The 18,735-nt window shown below is 37.2% G+C and overlaps 1 protein-coding gene across 2 annotated transcripts in view; it reads left to right on the top strand.

Moving 5' to 3' along the window:
• Positions 1-18,735, top strand: part of LOC127632608 (IQ motif and SEC7 domain-containing protein 1-like) — a 243,058-nt gene that overhangs the window by 92,557 nt on the left and 131,766 nt on the right. The window contains exon 3 of one of the 2 annotated variants that reach the window (XM_052111294.1): positions 1,390-1,497. The exons of the other annotated variant lie outside the window; for it this stretch is intronic. Coding sequence (XP_051967254.1) covers positions 1,390-1,497 — 108 coding nt within the window. The remainder of the gene's footprint in view (positions 1-1,389; positions 1,498-18,735) is intronic. 2 annotated transcript variants of the gene reach the window in all.

Below are 18,735 nucleotides of genomic sequence, written 5' to 3'. Positions count from 1 at the left end.
TCGGTATGCTGTTATTCTCTGAAAACCATTTGTCAAGTTTCATTGGCACAATACATCACTTCAATTTATTGGCTTGGTAGAACAAAACATTAGTTCACAAACTGAAGCTCACCAGGTGTCTTGAAGAGCACAGATGGGCTTTAAACGCTTTACTGATTTCCTTCAAAACTCTGGTCTCTTTTTGAAGGAGGCAGTTCTGGGGAACATGTCATTTAATTCTTCTGACAGTAAGCCTCTCATACGCCTTCATTAGATTTCATTAATAGTCTGGTGAAGATTATTACTCATTGCAAATGCAAATTAACCCTTGGCCAGAAATGATTAGGGCGAGTGAATCTCCTGTAATCTACCGCACGGGCATCCTTTTGGGAGGGAATATGAAGATTTCTACATGTTGTGAATGCATTATACAAATGTCACATGAATGACTGCACAGCAAAGAAAGGCAGATGTTATTTTCCAGTTTCGGTACTATCTTCTTTTTCGTAGGATTCTGGGATCTAGAAAGATGGATGGATGGATTAATGGATGGTAGGGTGGGTAAATGAATAGATAGATAGATAGATAGATAGATAGATAGATAGATAGATAGATAGATAGATAGATGGATGGATGGATGGATGGATGGATGGATGGATGGATGGATGGATGGATGGATGGATGGATGGATGGTAGGGTGGGTAAATGAATAGATAGATAGATAGATGGATGGATAGATAGATGGATGGATGGATGGATGGATGGATGGATGGATGGATGGATGGATGGATGGATGGATGGGCATCCCTGTAAACTCTGATGGGCATCCCACATCATCTCAGCGAGTTACAATCACCTGTCTTTCAATCAGACAAAGATTTGAAACTATTTAAAAAGCTTGCATTGTTCTGCATGGCTTCATCTCAGGGATGGATAACCACTGTATACTCAATTCAAACCATCATCCAGTTCAGTACATTTCATTTTCAGTGCATTTTAAACTACACTACATGGCCAAAAGTATTTGGACACCCCCCTCTAAATAGGGAATATGGCATGGCATCTTAAATCAGTACCATCTAGTTGAAAACCTTCCCAGAATATTGGAAGCTGTTGTAGCAACAAAGGGTGGGCCAACTCCCTGTTAATGTCAATGGATTTACGCTATGAAGATTGCATGACAGAAATGTTGTACTAATTCAGTTGTATATTCGCAAGCAGCAGCAGTGTGCAGGAACTTTTAATTGTCAATGGATTGATAACTATGGGTATGTTGATTAGGTGTCCACATACTTTTGGCCATATCATGTTTGTCTATACTTGATTGTGAACTCTGTTTATAAGCATGCCAGAGCTTCTGAGGAAGAACCCTCTTATAAACATGTCTCTCTCTTTCTTTTCCCTTTGAAGACGGCACACATCTTTGCCCCTCGACTTCACAGATAACCCTGGCAACTTTATTGTTCCGCTGTGTCGAAGAAGTTACCCCTGTCACAAACGGAAGACTGCATCTCTTGGGTAAATGGAAGGCTTTCGTTTTCACTTGCTTAAAGCCAAAAATGAAAAATGAAAATTCTGCCATCATGTATTCACCCTCATGTTGTACCAAGCCCATATGAATTTCTTTCTTTTCTGTAACACATAAGGAGATATTAGGTAGAATGTATTCATTTTCCTCACAAAGAGAGTGAACTGTGACTGACATTCTGCTGAACATCTCCTTTTGTGTTGTGAGTAAATGATGACAGAATTTTTAGGTGATCCGTCCCTTTAAGCTGCTAACATCTCAAAGCAGTTGCATGCACTAGCTGTCTTATTCTCCACACTTATTGGATTGGTGTCAGGTTATGCAAATAGCCGTGCTCCCAATAAAGCGGAATATGGCTGATTACTCAAAAAACACATCCATGTTCATTTAATATATATGTCTGCTGTGTTCAGGCTGTAGCAGTGCTGGAATGCTCTTTTTCTTTGTGGCTTTGCTATTCCTCGCCTCTGTGGAGGATTCGAAGCAGACCTCCTGTGTCTTAGGGTGCACTCAGATGGAAAATTAAGAGAAACGTAGATTCCTCCCGCTGTGGACTAGCAAGATTCTGTGTCGCTGTCTGTGTGTCATGTCAAATGGTGAAGGGTTTTTCCATGGCAATTCGGATGGATAGGCTTAATAGTATGACATTTGAATAACACTATTTTTCTGTAAACACTACATTAATCAGTTTCTGTTCACTTGGGTTCATAACTTAGTGACAGGATTGGTAAATGTCTGGAGCCACTATTAGATTTTTCTTCCCTTTGTTTTTTATTTTTTAATTGAAATTGTGCTGCTACTGATCAGAGATGTGGATTCTGGTCCCATGGAATGTTAGGTAGTAATAGCGTTCACATAATCAATGGTTAGTGTGATTCAGAGGTTGCATTTTTCTTCATTTTTTAACCCACTGACGGTTAGGTTTAGGGTTGGGATTTGGGTTAGGGTGTATGGTTAATAAAATATGAATTCCAGTTGAATGTATTACATCAACTAGGCCTAAATACAATTCGCTTTTGGCCCAGGAAACTGGAGCTCACACGTGTCCATATATTCAAGAACACTTCCAGCTTTGGCCACTGGGGGCATTTGTCTGAATTTTGTTAAACATAGACCGATTTCAGCAGTAAAACTTTCAATCTGTTGTCGTCAAATTCACCACAACATCAGCCTGGCAAATCAGGATATATCTGATGTTGTCAGTACCGTAACACTATCAGACAAAAAGTTTAAACACACTTGACTTACTTTATCTTTCCCTTGATCTGAAAAACCTTTTTGTCTAAAGGCTAATGCTCAAATGCTTGACTGCCTACAGATGAATTTCTTTACTAAATTAATATTTTATCTATTTATATACGTATTTTAAATTAATTAGTTGGACTGGATAGTGAGAGGAAAGAAACCAACAAGCATCTAGAATACATATCAAAACCTCTAGGCAAAGGGTTGCTACCTTCAAGAAGCTAAAATCTAAGATATATTAAGCCCAACTCCATACTCCATTTTTCATTTCTTAGTTTTGATGACTGAACTACTTCTCTGAGTGTCCAAACTTTTTTACTGGTAGAGTATGTGGATTGAGATTGTGGACCAATGAGATTCCACTGTGGGTGGGGCTACTCAGTGTAACAATAATAGAAACCAAGCAACCTTTTTAGGAAATGCTACTGTTTACCTGACAGTTAGGGTACCGTTAACCACCTGAGGTACACTGGCTGCCAAAAGTTTGGAATAATGTACAGATTTTCTGTTTCGGAATGAAATTGGTACTGTCACCAAAGTGGCATTCAACTGATCACAAAATATAGTCAGAACATTACTGATGTAAAAAAACAGTTTCAATTCTAGACAGGCCCCATTTCCAGCAGCCATCAATCCAACACCTTATCCTTGAGTAATCACGCTAAATTGCTAATTTGGTACTAGAAAATCACTTGCCATTATATCAAACACAGTTGAAAGCTTTTGGTTCATTGAATTAAGCTTAACATTGTCTTTATGTTTGTTTTTGAGTTGCCACAGTGTGCAATAGACTGACATGTTTTAAGGTCAATATTAGGGCAAAAATGGCAAAAAAAAGAAACAACTTTCTCTAGAAACTCATCCGTCAATCATTGTTTTGAGGAATGAAGGCTATACAATGCTTGAAATTGCCAAAAAACTGAAGATTTCATACAAATGTGTACACTACAGTCTTTAAAGTGGTGGTGGCGTAGTGGCTAAAGCACAGGGCTGTTAATCAGATGGTCACTGGTTCTAACCCCACAGCCACCACCATTGTGTCCTTGAGCAAGGCACTTAACTCCAGGTTGCTCCGGGGGGATTGTCCCTGTAATAATTGCACTGTAAGTCGCTTTGGATAAAAGCGTCTTACAAAAATGTAAATGTTTAAAGACAAAGGGCAACTGGCTCTAACAAGGACAGAAAGAGATTTGGAAGGCCAGATGTACAACTAACAAGAGGATAAGTACATCGGAGTCTCTAGTTTGAGAAATGGACACCTCACATGTCCTCCGCTGACAGCTTCATTGAATTCTACCCGCTCAACACCAGTTTCATGTACAACAGTAAAGAGAAGACTCAGGGGTGCAGCCTTATGGGAAGAATTGCAAAGAAAAAGCCACTTTTGAAACAGAAAAACAAAAAGAAAAGGTTACAGCAGATAATTGGAAAAGAGTGTTATGGATCTTAACCCCATTAAGCTTTTGTGGGATCAGCTAGACTGTAAGGTGCGTGAGAAGTGCCCGACAAGACAGCCACATCTATGGCAAGTGCTACAGGAAGTGTGGGGTGAAATGTCACCTGAGTATCCGGACAGCTAGAATGCCAAGGATCTGCAATGCTGTCATTGCTGCATGTGGAAGATTTTTAGATGAGAACTCTTTGAATAGTTTAATTTTTTTTTTGAATTTATTATATATTTTATTTTTTTCGAATTGTGTTAGTAATTTTTCAAGTTATTAATGTCCTCACTATACATTGTGATCAGTTGAATGCCACTTTGGAGAATAAAAGTACAGATTTCTTTCCATTAGAGTCAAATCTGTCCATTATTCCAAATTTTTGGCCACCAGTGTATATTTCTGAATGTTAAATATTGATTAGAGCAAAGAAAGCATTCCATATCCAGAAGAGTTGTACACGTTTTGTATATATAGAGTGAAATTGTTTTTTTTTTTTTCACATGTCCCAGCTAAGCTGCAGTCAGAGTGCAGGGTCAGCCATGATACGGCGCCCATGCACAGATAGGGTCAAGGGCGTTTCTCAAGGGGCTTGAACCCAAGACCTTCTGGTCAGTAACCCAGAGCCTTAACCGCTGAGCCACCACTGCCTCTCTATTATTGCTCGTCCAGAAATTCATGCATGCCTGTTGTCCGTGGAGGATTGTGATTCTGTGTGCTGTAATTAGCTCTGTTGTTTAGCATTGTTTGATGATTTTTAATTAGCTGTAGTTATGACAGGTTCTGATAAACATTAGTGCTCAATATGTCCCTGTACATTAACTGCCGTTGACCAAGGATCAAGATAACACGTCAGGCTCAGAGCGCAACTACAAATAACGTTGGTCATCCCATGGGATCTTGTGCTCAAACAGTTGGGTGGAGCATTGAGGGATCTCTCAATCAGACTTGGATTTAGCCATACAGGAAAGGCAAAATGAAAGAACATTGAAGTGTTTAAGCAGCATGTGTGTAGGCATGGATATGAAAACAAAACGTTAAGACTAGCGAGGACTTTCTCAGCCAACTTGTTCATTTTGCCTAGATGAAAATGTGGGATGTATGTGGATGAAAGTGTGTTTTAAAGACGCCATGAAAATCAGATTGGGAGTTTTGTGATTGCTAGTCCATGTTTGTTAGCTTTGATGTCATCTCTATTCTAGTGTACTACTAAAAGTTGTCAATTAACCTTTAGCAGGTATACACATTAAATATACAATCTTTTTTCTCTGGGAAAACAGAACAAAATACTAATGACTTATCTTGCACTAGCAGCACTACACGTTTTGCTCCAATGAAATGCTGTTGCTAATATGATGCTAATATCATTGTGACGAGGAGGAGCGCATGGCAGTATATGGAAATATATTTTATTTGTACAGCACTTTTCATAAAACATTTTGTTTCAAAGCAGCTTTACAGAAAATTATGCAATATCTATAAAGACTTAGAGGGCTCATTGTGTAGTTTGATTAAATATGATTATAAATTGTGTATAAAAATTTAATAATAATTGTATTTAGAACTCCTGAGAGCAAGCTAAATGTGACTGTGGCAAGGAACTCAAAACTCCATAAGATGTTGGTTAATGGAGAAAAATAACCTTGGGAGAAACCAGACTCACTGTGGGAGCCGGTTCCCCTCTAGTTAAACAACATGAATATAATGCATGAATAAAGTAACCATCTTAATGATGTGTGAAAGCCATTGAGCACCAGCGAAATAGACATGCTTCGGAAATTGATGAAGCACTAAGGAAATGGGTATTGATGAGAGCCCCATGTACAATTGTAGAGACACAAGTTAAGACTTTCTTGCTAGCTGTGTCTCCAAACCTGTCTATAAATATTAATGTTTTTGCTGCACTTCAACAGTTCATTATTAGCTAACAAGGTAATTAACATTCTGTGTAAAGAATGCAATTACATCTAAAGGCCATTGTTGATTTTAGACACAATAAAAGAAGATTCTAGAATTTGATGTGTATTAGCATGCAAATTACAGCCTCTGAACTTTAACGAGCAGTTCTTAATTGCACCCCCCTCATATTAGTAATCAAGACTGCACTCAGATACCATCAGATCGATAGTGATGTTTGCCATCTGAAAAATGCTTCGAGATTCAGGTCATTGTAAATTTGGACTAGACATAATACGCATCTAAAAAGTAAAGAAAGCTTTGTTTTGCATGACTTAAATTATGTTCGGAATAACATAATACCTAGTACATAGTTATGCTATTAGTAGTCACACGTAAACAGACAACTGAATGTCTGCATATTTTTTTACCAAGAAATGTGCGCTTGGATCGGTATTCTACATTCAGCGAACAGCATACTACCATAGTACTATTACTATTGCTGTTTTATTTGGAAGTATACTGTACAATACTCTTTATTTTGTCCAACTGTTTAGTCTCCACCCTCTGGTTCTCTCAGCATAAGGGATTTTTGCGTATCCATTAAAGCGAGTGTGGAACTCTCATAATTAGTATGCTTACTGGGTAGAGCAGAAGGTAGCCCCTTTCAAATCCACTGGGCCTGCATTCGTATCCATACTGCTTTGATCTTAATTCCTCGACTCACACATCTACCCTTGATATATCAGGACCATATGTTTCTGTTCACTCACCGTATTTACATCTCAACTTTGCCACACACATTTCTCAAAGAAAATAAATTGAGCTCTTTCACTCTTGGGGCATTGGATACACAATCAGTGCAATTTTCTGAAGTATGTTCTTTGTAGTCACTGTGTAATGCAAAATACGAGTCATAATCTCTGAAGAGGGTGTCGGCTGTCTCTCAGAAGTCTTAAAAAGTAAAGTTTTGCAGTTTGAGTAGTGGAGTATGTCTTTTCTGCTCAGCAGTGGGTCTGTTGTCAACCCAGTCTGTGTGGTTTGTCTAAATAATGTCTCAACTTGTCGCCACAGGAGGATGAATTTCAGCAACAGTCAAGCCAGCATGCTTCACTGAAAGCTGATAATAGACAGCAGATCAGTAGATCCATGCTCTCGGTTCCTCTCCCACACAATAAACCATCTGAAACTTTAAAAAACATGCTACTTTGGTTCTTAAACACACTTTGTAATGCTACCAGGCTATCCAAATTCACCTCAATGCACTTATGGTGTGAAATATAGTTTCATTTGAGAGATTGCTGGTTACGATTAGGGATGCACGCAGATAGTTGACACTCGATTATCCGTTCGCCGTGAATACCAAAACTCTTATTCATTATTTACACATGCCAAATGTGCATCTGAATGTACAGTGTGCCAGACTGTAACACTCTTCTCCCTTTCTCAATCATGATTGTATGAATCGCATGGCATGATTGAAAGAAAATGCACAGAAACATCTCTTATAAATAAAAAATCAGTTTATCACTTGCTTTCCTCATTAATAGCGCAACATTATTTGTGAAAAAAGATGAATGTTTTGTGCTCTTCAGATTATAGAGCTCATTTGGTTCTTAAAGGAATAGTTCATCCAAAAATTGTAATTCTGTCATCATTTACTCACCCTTATGTCATCCCAGATGTGTATGACTTTCTTTCATCTGCTGAGCTTAAATGAAGTATTTCTAAGCTCTTTTGGTCCTTACAATGCTAGTGAATGGGTGCCAACATTTTGAAGCTCCAAAAATCACATAATTCAGCATAAAAGTAATCCATATAACTGCAGATGTTAAATCAATGTCTTCAGAAATTACATGATAGGTGTAGGTGAGAAACAGATCACTTCTTGTGTTTTTGTGATTCACAATCTTCATGCATATCACCACCTATTGGGCAGGGATGTGACACTGTCCCGTTTAAAGGGATAGTGCACCCAAAAATGAAAAGTGTCTTATCGTTTTCTCACCCTCATGTCGTTCCAAACCTGTGACAGATATAGTAGGTACTTACGTATATCCGCACATACATTTGTATTGCATGCTTTTTTTCATACAATGCAGTGAATGGTGGCTGAGACTGTCCCTAAGATTCTCCCTAACATATCCTTTTGTTAGTCATACTGGTTGAGGGTGACTAAATGATAAGGGTTAATGTCGTCGTCATCCATTACTCTCAATTCGTCTATTATCGATTGCTTGTCTGTGCATATTTAATGTTTTCTGTAATGGACTTTGAAATAAAATCGACTAGACATGACCTCCATCTTCACAGTTCTAATCAGCAGTGCCTATGAAAACAATTGCACACATGCGCAGACATGCTGCGGGTGAAAACAAGCAGAAGTTAACTCACTCCCCAGCTGTCTTTTAAAGGCCTACTGCATTTCATTAGCTGCTGAAAGGTTGATGCCATTATGTGACATGGTGGCTGTAGGGAGCGATAGCTCCTCGGTAGCTTTGCTGTTGCTTAGTTTACACAAAGGACAAAGTTGATGATGAGAGAGGGAGTCGAGGGTGATTGGAGGGGGGCGGAAAAGCTAATTCATCACTATAAAACCTGTGGAACAGAACGTGTATAACTCTGCTTGTCAAAGGACCTCGCCAGTCCCACAGGCAGTTAATTAACTTCCCGTCCACACTGAGAGAAGGCATAAGTGACACAGGTGCCATCCCCCAATAGCAACAGTGTGTGTGCACAGATAGCAGATTGAGTGGTCTGATGTACTGCCATTAGATTAAACAAAGTCAGTTCTGCAGTTTATCTCCACATGGCTAATGTAGTTTCGAACAAATTTGTAAAACATTTTTTTTAGGTGGGGGTGGGGGGAGGCAGTCCTCACATCAGAAAAGGTGTCAAATATTTTTAATACAAAGCAATGGTGACAGAGACATGAAATCCAATTTGAGTTCTATAGGAAAGTAGAATTTAGTCTGTAATCAAATGGAACACACACCAGAAATATGAGTCCTCCACTAGCTCATATTCGTGGGTCAATGGAATTATGAAACAAGACAACGAAAAGAACAAAAAACTTAAAAAGCTGGTTCACCCAAAAATGAAGATTCTGTCATCATTTGCTCACCCTCATGTTGTTCCAAACCTGATTGCTGTTCATTCTTTCATGGAACACAAAAGGAGATGTTAGGCAGAATGGCAGTCTCAGTCACCATTCACTTGTATGGAAAAAAGATGCAATGAAAAAAGATGCACTGATAGTGAGAGGGGACTGAGGAAAGCAAGTAAAAAGGCTTTGGAATAATTTGAGGGTGAGTAAATGACAGAATTTTCTTTTTTGAAATATTCCTTTTACAGGGGTGGAAAGAGTACTGAAAAATCATACTCAAGTAGAAGTACTGTTACTTCCCAAAAATGCAGTGTGAGTAGAGTAAAAGTAGCTGTCCTAAAAACTACTCAAGTAAGAGTAAACGAGTAGCTCATTTAAAAGTACTCATGAGTAGTGAGTATTGTGTACCGAGTTGCAAAACATATGCCCCATTATAATGAACACTGTATGCCAACTTCTTAAATGCAACACTTATCTATGATAAACACTATATAAATCTGATTCCAAAAAATAAAACGGAGACATGATAACAGAAATTAAAATATTAAAAAGTTATTTTCAATATACTGATCACCATTTTAAATCGTAATGTATGAAACAATTACATTAAAATTTAGGGTCTAAATTTCCCTTAATGCCGACAGAGCATTATTGTTGTCCATAAAACATGTTCAAACAATGCAAGAAATGCAAAAAAAAAAAAGCTAAATAAGCAGGATCACTTGGCATGTCATGTCCTGCACAATAGAGGAGGTAGAGCAGACATGGGAAATGTTGTTTGGTACGGGGGGCTACATCATGCTTAAAAAGGAATAATTCACCCAAAAATGAAAATTCTCTCATCGTTTACTCACCCTCATACCATCCTGGATGTGTATGACTTTCTTTATTCTGCAGAACACAAATTAAGATTTTTAAAAGATTATCTCTGCTCTTTTGGTCCATACAATGAAAGTGAATCAGTGCTAAAATATTGAAGCTCCACAAATCACATATATCAGCATAATAGTAGTCTAACCCATGTGCCTCCAGTGGTTTAATCCATGTCTTCAGAAGCGATGTGATAGATGTGGTGAGAAACAGATCAATATTTAATTCCTTTTATACTATTAATTCTCCTCTCTGCTCAGTCAATCTCCTCTTTAAATTTCTTCTTGTGTTTTTGGGGATTTACATTCTTCATGCATATCGCCATCTACTGGGCAGAGAGAGGAATTTATAGCAAAATAGACTTAAATATTGACCTGTTTCTCACCCACACCTGTCATATCAATTCTGAAGTCATAAATTAAACCACTTTTATGCTGCTTTTATGTGTTTTGTAGAGCGTAAAAAGTTTTGCACCCCTTCACTTACATTGAATGGACCTACAGAGCTGAGATATTCTTCTAAAAATCTTAATTTGTGTCCTGAAGAAAGAAAGTCATAGACAGATGGCATGAGGGTGAGTAAATAAGAGAATTTTCATTTTTGTGTGAATTATTTCTTTAAGTAGCACATGGGGGGCTACATTGTCCTCCTTTTGAGATACAGTGTTCAACATTGATTTAGTTATTGTATCTTTTAAGCCAAGAAATAGTTGTGTTCTCATTCTAATGCATGATGCACAATTGTCTGAAATTTGTGACTGGTTGAAAGTATTGCTCTGCAAATGTTGATACTTTACTATCTTTATTAAGGCTAATCATAATTATAAATTATGTTATCTCTACTTTCCTGGTAAATTCCAATTAACACTCCACATCAGGGGTCAGTATTATTAAAAAATTAACAATATTTTTTTTAAATATATATTTTTTTTAAATCACTGTTACATGAATACTTCTACAGCTTCTCAAGATATTCGGCCAAAAGTGGATTGTTTGATTAATAGCCTACTAGACAGTGATCAATTCGGTTATATGTACACTTAAAGTCCAACATTCTCATGCAAATATGGTTTTTGTCCCACTGTTTAAGACATAAACGACTGCATTTACATTAAATCCTTACCCAGACGGGCATTATAAAGTGTATTTGATCATTTAGGCGAGAATCCGCATTAGCGCTCAAACATTAGCTGGCAGCCACCTGTTAATCAAACTGCACGCAGCTACAGATGTCAGGAAATAAAAAGTCAATCTTTTATAACCAACCAGTGGTTGTTTTGCTATTGATGTAATGAACACCCCTGTTCTAGATGTTAAACATAGGCTAAATATAGAAAACTACTCAAAAGTTTGATCGAGGAAATTTATATTTTTCGATAAACATCTAGATAATGTTATTTCCCAGCCCTATTGAAAACATTGCATTAATCTCTCACATCAGCCCAATAATCTCAGTGATAGATAGTTAAATTACAGGCTACATTATAGACACACAGAGTCTAGTTAGCAGAAATTTGAAATTTACCTCAATATGTTTCTTCAATTTAGATGCAGGATTAATGCTGATATCTGGCTTGAGCAAGTTAAACTCACATGACACGATCATGCAATTGGCCTTTTTCATTGCGAAAAGCCCTTTCAGGTGCTGCTGTGATGTTCATGTGTTGAACTGTTCTTGAGGTATTCTCCAGATCCATAACAGTTGGCACCAGATTTGACGAGAGTCACGAGACTCTCCCTCGCCAATCATGTTGATAGATAAAAATAAAATCAGGGGGCCGGGTCGTGATCCTACACACCCGGTCCCGTTTTAGGCTAATTAAGCCTCTGTGAGGAATAAAGGTCGACTGCAGAGGATCGTGCGGGAGAGAGAGATCATTTACGGGCATGTCCGTTGTGTGTGTGTGTGTGTGTGTGTGTTTGTCTTTTGTTTAAGTTTTATATTAAACTATTATTTATATTGACAATCCGGTTCTCGCCTCCTCCTTTCCATTGACTCCCTTTACAATTACTTTACACCTCTGCCCTTTTAACATGGAGCATGTCATTTCTTCCCACTAACATAACAGAATTACAAATGTAGTGACCAAAATTTATGACCAGAATTGCTAAAATAACGATCCGTTTTCAAACAGCTCTCCCAAATGCACTAAACAGATAGACCCACCCCAAACTCATGCCATTGGTTAAGGCAATACTGTTGTGTCGGGCTGGTCGGATACTCGAAAAAACAAAGCAATGCTTTGAAAGCACCACAGAGCTATAGTGTTAACACTTTTTTTTTTCAGCCAACAAAATACTTAGTTGCACATTTTGTCTTCAATGTTGATGGAGTGTCAATACAGGTGCCCACAGCTTCCCTTTAAAAATCAAGAGATAATTCATTAGTTTTGAAATTCAGTTGGTCAAGTAAATGGACCCTGAAGATAATGAACTGATATAAATGTAAGAAATACTGGGTTCATTAAGTTTTCTTTATTGTTAAATACTGATGACATGCACTGGCCAGATTTGCTAACCTTGACAATTAATGTTATGTGTGATTATACCAAAACACTCTCACGGCGAAATTGTCAGGATTCGTACGACTTTTCTAAATGTGGTTAATTCGTTGCGACTGCACTCGTTTGAACTCCTACGACTTTCACTACAGCCAATGACGTCGCTGGACATCTAATAGGCGAAAATGACTTGCTTCTATCACACACAACAGCTTTCTATCATCCTCTACTGATTGGTTAAATTCAGAAAAGTGGTTTGGGTAAGGGCATAATATTAATAAGTATGTCCTTAACGCCTTGTGCGCTGAACTTGCCCTTACTTCCGCATTAGACATCTGGGAATTTGCATGTGATGAAGTCGTACGAGTTTATGCATACAACATAGTGCGTGACCATACGAAATAGACAACTCGTAAATTAGGTACGAATTTTCATGAGATCGGGTTGGATTATACATGGATTCAGATACACACTCATCCAAATATTCCTCTGATATTATGGCTTGAATAGAGTTTAAAGAGTCCAAATGTATTATTGTGTACAATTACATGAAGCATATATACTTTCAGAGATATTCATATTTTTATGGAAATTTAATACTGTAGACTCATGAACCTGCACACTGAACTCTTTAATGTCTGTGTTGTAATACGGAGGCTATTTAGCCAATCTTAAAGATGATCTTTTATTATTAATTCTTGTGAAATAGACCTTTGTTAAGTTTGTTTTTAATCGTAACATCTCTGTGAGTGCTCCGGAAAAAAGAAATGTCCATGTGAAGGAATATTTATTGGTTTTGTGTATTTATTTATTTATTTATTTAACACCACACAACTCACAGTGGTTCCATGTTATCTCATGCTGTACGCAGGGCTGCATTAATAAATATTAATAACTATTAATAAAGTACAAATAAGTGCATGTCAGGTGGAAGATGTTTAGGAAGTGAGTTTTAAACTCCCGCAGTGAGGGAGAATGTAATCTAAACTCGTTCTGTGAACAGGAACTAGTCTCTCATCTTACAGTAATACATGTTAATTATTTATAGTTGAGATCAATGACTGAATGTACTGTACTGTCCTTCACATATGCAGCATTTTTCAGATCATATAAACAAACGTCAGTTTTTTTAAACTTCCTCTAGAGAGAACCAAATGTTAAAAATGTACAAACTGTATTTTTACTAACATATTTAGCAATATATAAGATTATAAATGCATTTTTATTGCATTCTATAACACATTTTAATTTCAATTAAAGGTGATATTTTTCATTTTGCAATGTTAAAATACTTTCTCCTTTTCCAGCTCAATATGGATAAACAACTATAAGTTAGACATTTGGGACTATCTGTTTTTGACCAATGGCGACAAGGGGGAGTGTTCGGGAAACCTGTTTGAAAACAGTCATCATGCTTGCAATTCTGTTTTGTTTATAATAGGGGCACATAAATTACACACTTTTAACTATTCATGGTTACATGGTTTAAAGTGTACAATGCATTATATTGTATATGTACTATAATACAGTATATACTGTACTGTAATATAATGCAATACATTATAGTTTTCATTTATCAATTAACGTCATGCAAGTACGTTATGTAAAAAAAAAAAAAAAAAAACGAAATCAATATTTGTTGTGACAGCCTTTTCCTTCAAAACAGCACCGATTCTCCTAGGTAAACCTGGACAGTTTTTCTTGGTTGTTGGCAGAATATTCCAATCTTCTTGGAGAACTTACCACAGTTCTCCTATCTATTTAGGCTGTCTCAATTACTTCTGTCTCTTTATGTAATCCCAGACTGACCCAATGATGTTGAGATCTGAGCTCTGTGGGGCCCATACCATCTGTTGTAGGTAGGCCTGTCAACCAGCAGCTCCTGTCTGGAAGAGCACGTGATCCGCTTCTTAAGCGATCTGACACATGCGCCATCAGCAGAGGCTCGTGCCAAACTCCCGCCAAAATATAAACGAGCAAATATAAACTTTGATAGTGAAAGCAAAGCGCTCCGGCTTTACTTTAACGATCAAGTAATGGCAAATGTTGTGAGTTCATATAAGCAGTGTTAATGATGCGGAGGAGGAAGTGCATGTTTACTCTGTTTCTGTGGAGTGATGAAATTCTGAAATTAAATCTCAAGGTTTTGCTTCATGAGAAATAAGGGATCGTGGGTTTAATCAAAGAGCATTAAAATAATGTCTGAAAGTGAAGAAATTAGGACAGCAATATTTTACGATTGCAAAATGTAATTTAAATGTAATAACAAAATATATATGACATTTTTTACAAAACATTCTGCCTATAATATAAAATATTGGAGTTCCAAAACAACAGTGTAAATGTAAAACTGACCAAAACCAAAGCTGACCAAAATGAGAGACATATTTAAAGTTTTTAAAAATATTTGGATATTTGAAACATTATTTTTCATGTCATTCGTATGTTTTAAAGCCTTAAAAGGAAATCAATTTTATTATGTGATTTACTGTATATCTTTGAAGTTAAATATGAAATATGTCAATTTACATGACAATTAATCATGAAAGCCCTAAAACAGACAAATAATCACAATTATTTGTTTGACAATTAATCGTCAGCTAAATTTCATATTCATGACAGCCCTAGTTGTAGGGCTGCTTGGTGAGAGCATATGCTCCATCTGCCCTGAGAAAACAATCCTTTAATTGTTGCTGACGTACTGCTCACCATAGTCACAGTGTGACCAAGCCTGTGCTTTTTTGGTGGGGGCCATTAATGAAAAAGATGCTCTTGTGTGTAGCGTCTGTTGGCTCTCTTCAGACTCCTTTCCCTGTGTCTCTCCCTCTCTCTGGCCAAAAAAAACAGTACTGCTTGCCTGCAGGAGCTTAAATGCTGGCATTGGGTGCTGGAGAGGTTAAGAAGGTCTCCATATAATGTATCGACTCGCTTACAAAGGCTTCGCACAGATGGAGTGGCAGCAGAATCACGGGTCTGTCCTGACATTTGCCTCATTACTGGGCAAAACATTCGGCCAGACACCATCAGTTGGAGATCTGACTATGACAGATTTTTTTCATGCAGAAGGGGTGGGCAAAACAGCTTGTAATTTATATTATTCCTAAAAAAAATTATCTACGTTTTGACAAATCTACATATAAAAAGAATGTTTTACTGTTCTCAGGTACTGAGCTCAACCTGTTTGCAACTCATAATTAGCCATCTTGGTTCCAGAAGTATTTTTCCTATAATATATTTTTTCCATTGTGATTCCATAAAATTCCTCACTGTGGGGATTAGTTCCCCTCTGGCTAACATTATGAATATAATGCCAATATTACTTATGTATAGTGCAAGTCATGGTTTAAAATTATTAAACTAAGTAAGTGTTAAGGACATGTGTTTAAACATAGATTTTGAATGAACTGTAAGATTAATGATAATGTCTTTTGAAGTTCATCCTGGATTAACGGCACGTAGCAATGGAGTCCAACACGAAGCAGGAATGGAGCTGGATCCAGCTGATTCTGGTGACCTCAGGATAGGAGACTCAAGGTTGAGATAGGGAAACAAATAAAATAATATAAGCATAGATGCCATTCAATTTATTGCAGAGTTATAGATCATGGTCAATGTTTCTGGTTTCTGGTTCCAGCAGACTAAACTAAAGCAGCCTAATTGTGGGTTGAAGTTACACACAAAGGCAAAAGACTGCATACTTATCATCTTTAATGAGGGGAAAGAACTAAAATCTATTAACAATCTATTTTAAGTTTTTGCTTAATATTCAGATTTATACAAATATATGAGTAGTTTGAGAGAGTAGGGTCATAATGGAAGTTGGCGGTCACTGCAGAGCTCTTTTGGTGCACTTTGTTTGCTATGCTCTCTGATTTGTGTATTTCCCCCATTTAAGGGAGTGAAGTTCTTAAAAAAATATAAACAACGGCACACGCATCCCATTTACCAAGTATTAGGGTGCAGAGTCCCCCTCATAATCCAACAGAAGAAACCAAGGAGATGCACACCTAAAATTCCATCAACAGTATTGTAATCAGGGCTGGACTGGTAATTTGGCATACTGGGCATTTTCCTAGTGGGCCGACAGACTTTGGGGCCGATCAGGGGTGGACTGGCCAATGGGAGACCGAGCGGGCCGGTGGTGCGACAGCAAAACGTGCCGAATGGCCCGCGATAAGCATAAATTTGCCACCACGTTATGCGGAACGGACCACAAAACGGCAACGCAATATGCAGAAAAGAACAGCGAGTATTCGAGCATAGTGCAGTTCTTCACCAGAAATTCCAATATTACACGTGATTTTAAAAAATACCTCTTTAGGTTTAAATAAAAAGCAGACTCTTTACTTCAACAGAAGCATACCATTGATTAACAACCTCTGCCTTTAAAGGTTTATTGTTAGTTATCGTTAAAAATAAAATCCCCAATGGGAAAAAATTTATCTCTAAGAAGGTATTAAAATACCTTTGGCAAACATACCCTATAATTTTTAATTGCTAACAGTAACAAAAAACTTTGCATTTATTGTACAGACCATTACTTAATCTACATTTAAATGGTTAAAAATGAAGTGAAACCGTTTGAGATGTAATGTACACGACCTTCTGATTTTTAAAGCATTATGTAATGTCAATTATTAATGAACGTGGGTATAAAGTGTTACTAATGTGTTTTAAGGGTGTATCTTAGGCAGAGATATGAGTGATGTGTTTACAGAATTACAGAAGTAATGTTTAGTTTAGGCAATCACTGATACATTTGAACAGTCCAAGCTAACTTTACAAAATGATCAGTGTTATAAGCCTGTAGCCATTATTCTTAATTTTGTTGGTGACAGTTATGTATTGTAGCTCTTTGTTGTCTTATTGTTTTCTGTTGTTAGCAGGTTGTCCATTGGTTTGCCTAATGGTTTTCAGATCATTTCTGAAAAAGAATGAGTATGTGCAGATGATGATGGAATATTTACTGAGGAACATCAGTCATCACTCATTATTTGTGATACCTGCTTCAGTTCTGTGTTATATCACATATTATTCAATTGTAATAATTATATTGAGTTTGAAGTTACTTTTGATTTGTATGAGGTTACAAATATGGCATGATAATATAATATAATATCTGATTGGAAACAAGGCTTATTATCATTGAAACTGGCAATTTGTACCGCACCTTAGTCCTTGCCCTTACCTCAAACTCAATGTCGAAATCATTTTGGTATTGTTACCTGCAGATAAGGTATACTCAATAACCTCTCCACATGCAGGGATAAAATCATAATCCTCCTATCGGTGTTAAGATGCTCTCCAGTTCACTGAATCAATACAATGTACAGTAACAATATATTTTTGTAAAGCTGTAAATATGCATAAAAACCTTTACGTTTAAGATGCTTTCAAAATTGTCTATATTGTATTTTTCAGCATCGTCAGCAAAAAATACATTATCATGTTACGTACGAATTGCTATGAATTAAAATGAGATCATGCTGGAAAACTATAGCAATGCGTTACACTCTTAGAAGGGTTGTGTTAAAAAATGACACAGAAAATGTGTTGTTACATATTTTACACATTTTGTGTTGTTTTTAACACATCTGTTCTAAGAGTGTAGTGTCTTGCAGCTTTAAACAAGAAACATGAATGCCAACCTGCTTGGTGAATTTGTTTATCCCGCATGAGACGGAGCATGCAGAATAGGAGTGGCAACTCTATAACTGCAGTGTGAGTAGTTACAACAACTACTGTTTTACAACGGTCAATTTAGAATCCAAATTCTGTAATTAACAGTAATTATTTTGTGCTGTGTCTTTTAAGCCCCTACCCATAAAGGCCAGCAGCCCATAATAAATGTATTAGGTTGCAGTCATGGATACTTCCGTCCGATGGCTGGTGTACAGAGGAACGCTTGAGGCAGGTGGAAGCTGTGAGAGAGATTGGAAAGGAATGCTGATCCTAATGGTGCTGTATTTGCATCACATGCCAGGAAGCTGGAGGGGAAGGGACGACCCAGCCACCTGTTCCTGTAACCTGCCGAATGCTGTTAGGAGATACCTGGGGATATGGCCCTAGAATGTTCTCCAAGTTTAATTCAGATGGTTCTGGAATGAGCTTTTAAAATGTAGAGAAGGAACATGGCTGATTTAATGTTTATATACTGTATATATAGATTTGT

This window comes from Xyrauchen texanus, chromosome 39, assembly GCF_025860055.1.
Source record: "Xyrauchen texanus isolate HMW12.3.18 chromosome 39, RBS_HiC_50CHRs, whole genome shotgun sequence".
Lineage (NCBI taxonomy): Eukaryota > Metazoa > Chordata > Actinopteri > Cypriniformes > Catostomidae > Xyrauchen > Xyrauchen texanus.
This window is presented reverse-complemented; position numbering and strand designations above follow the sequence as displayed.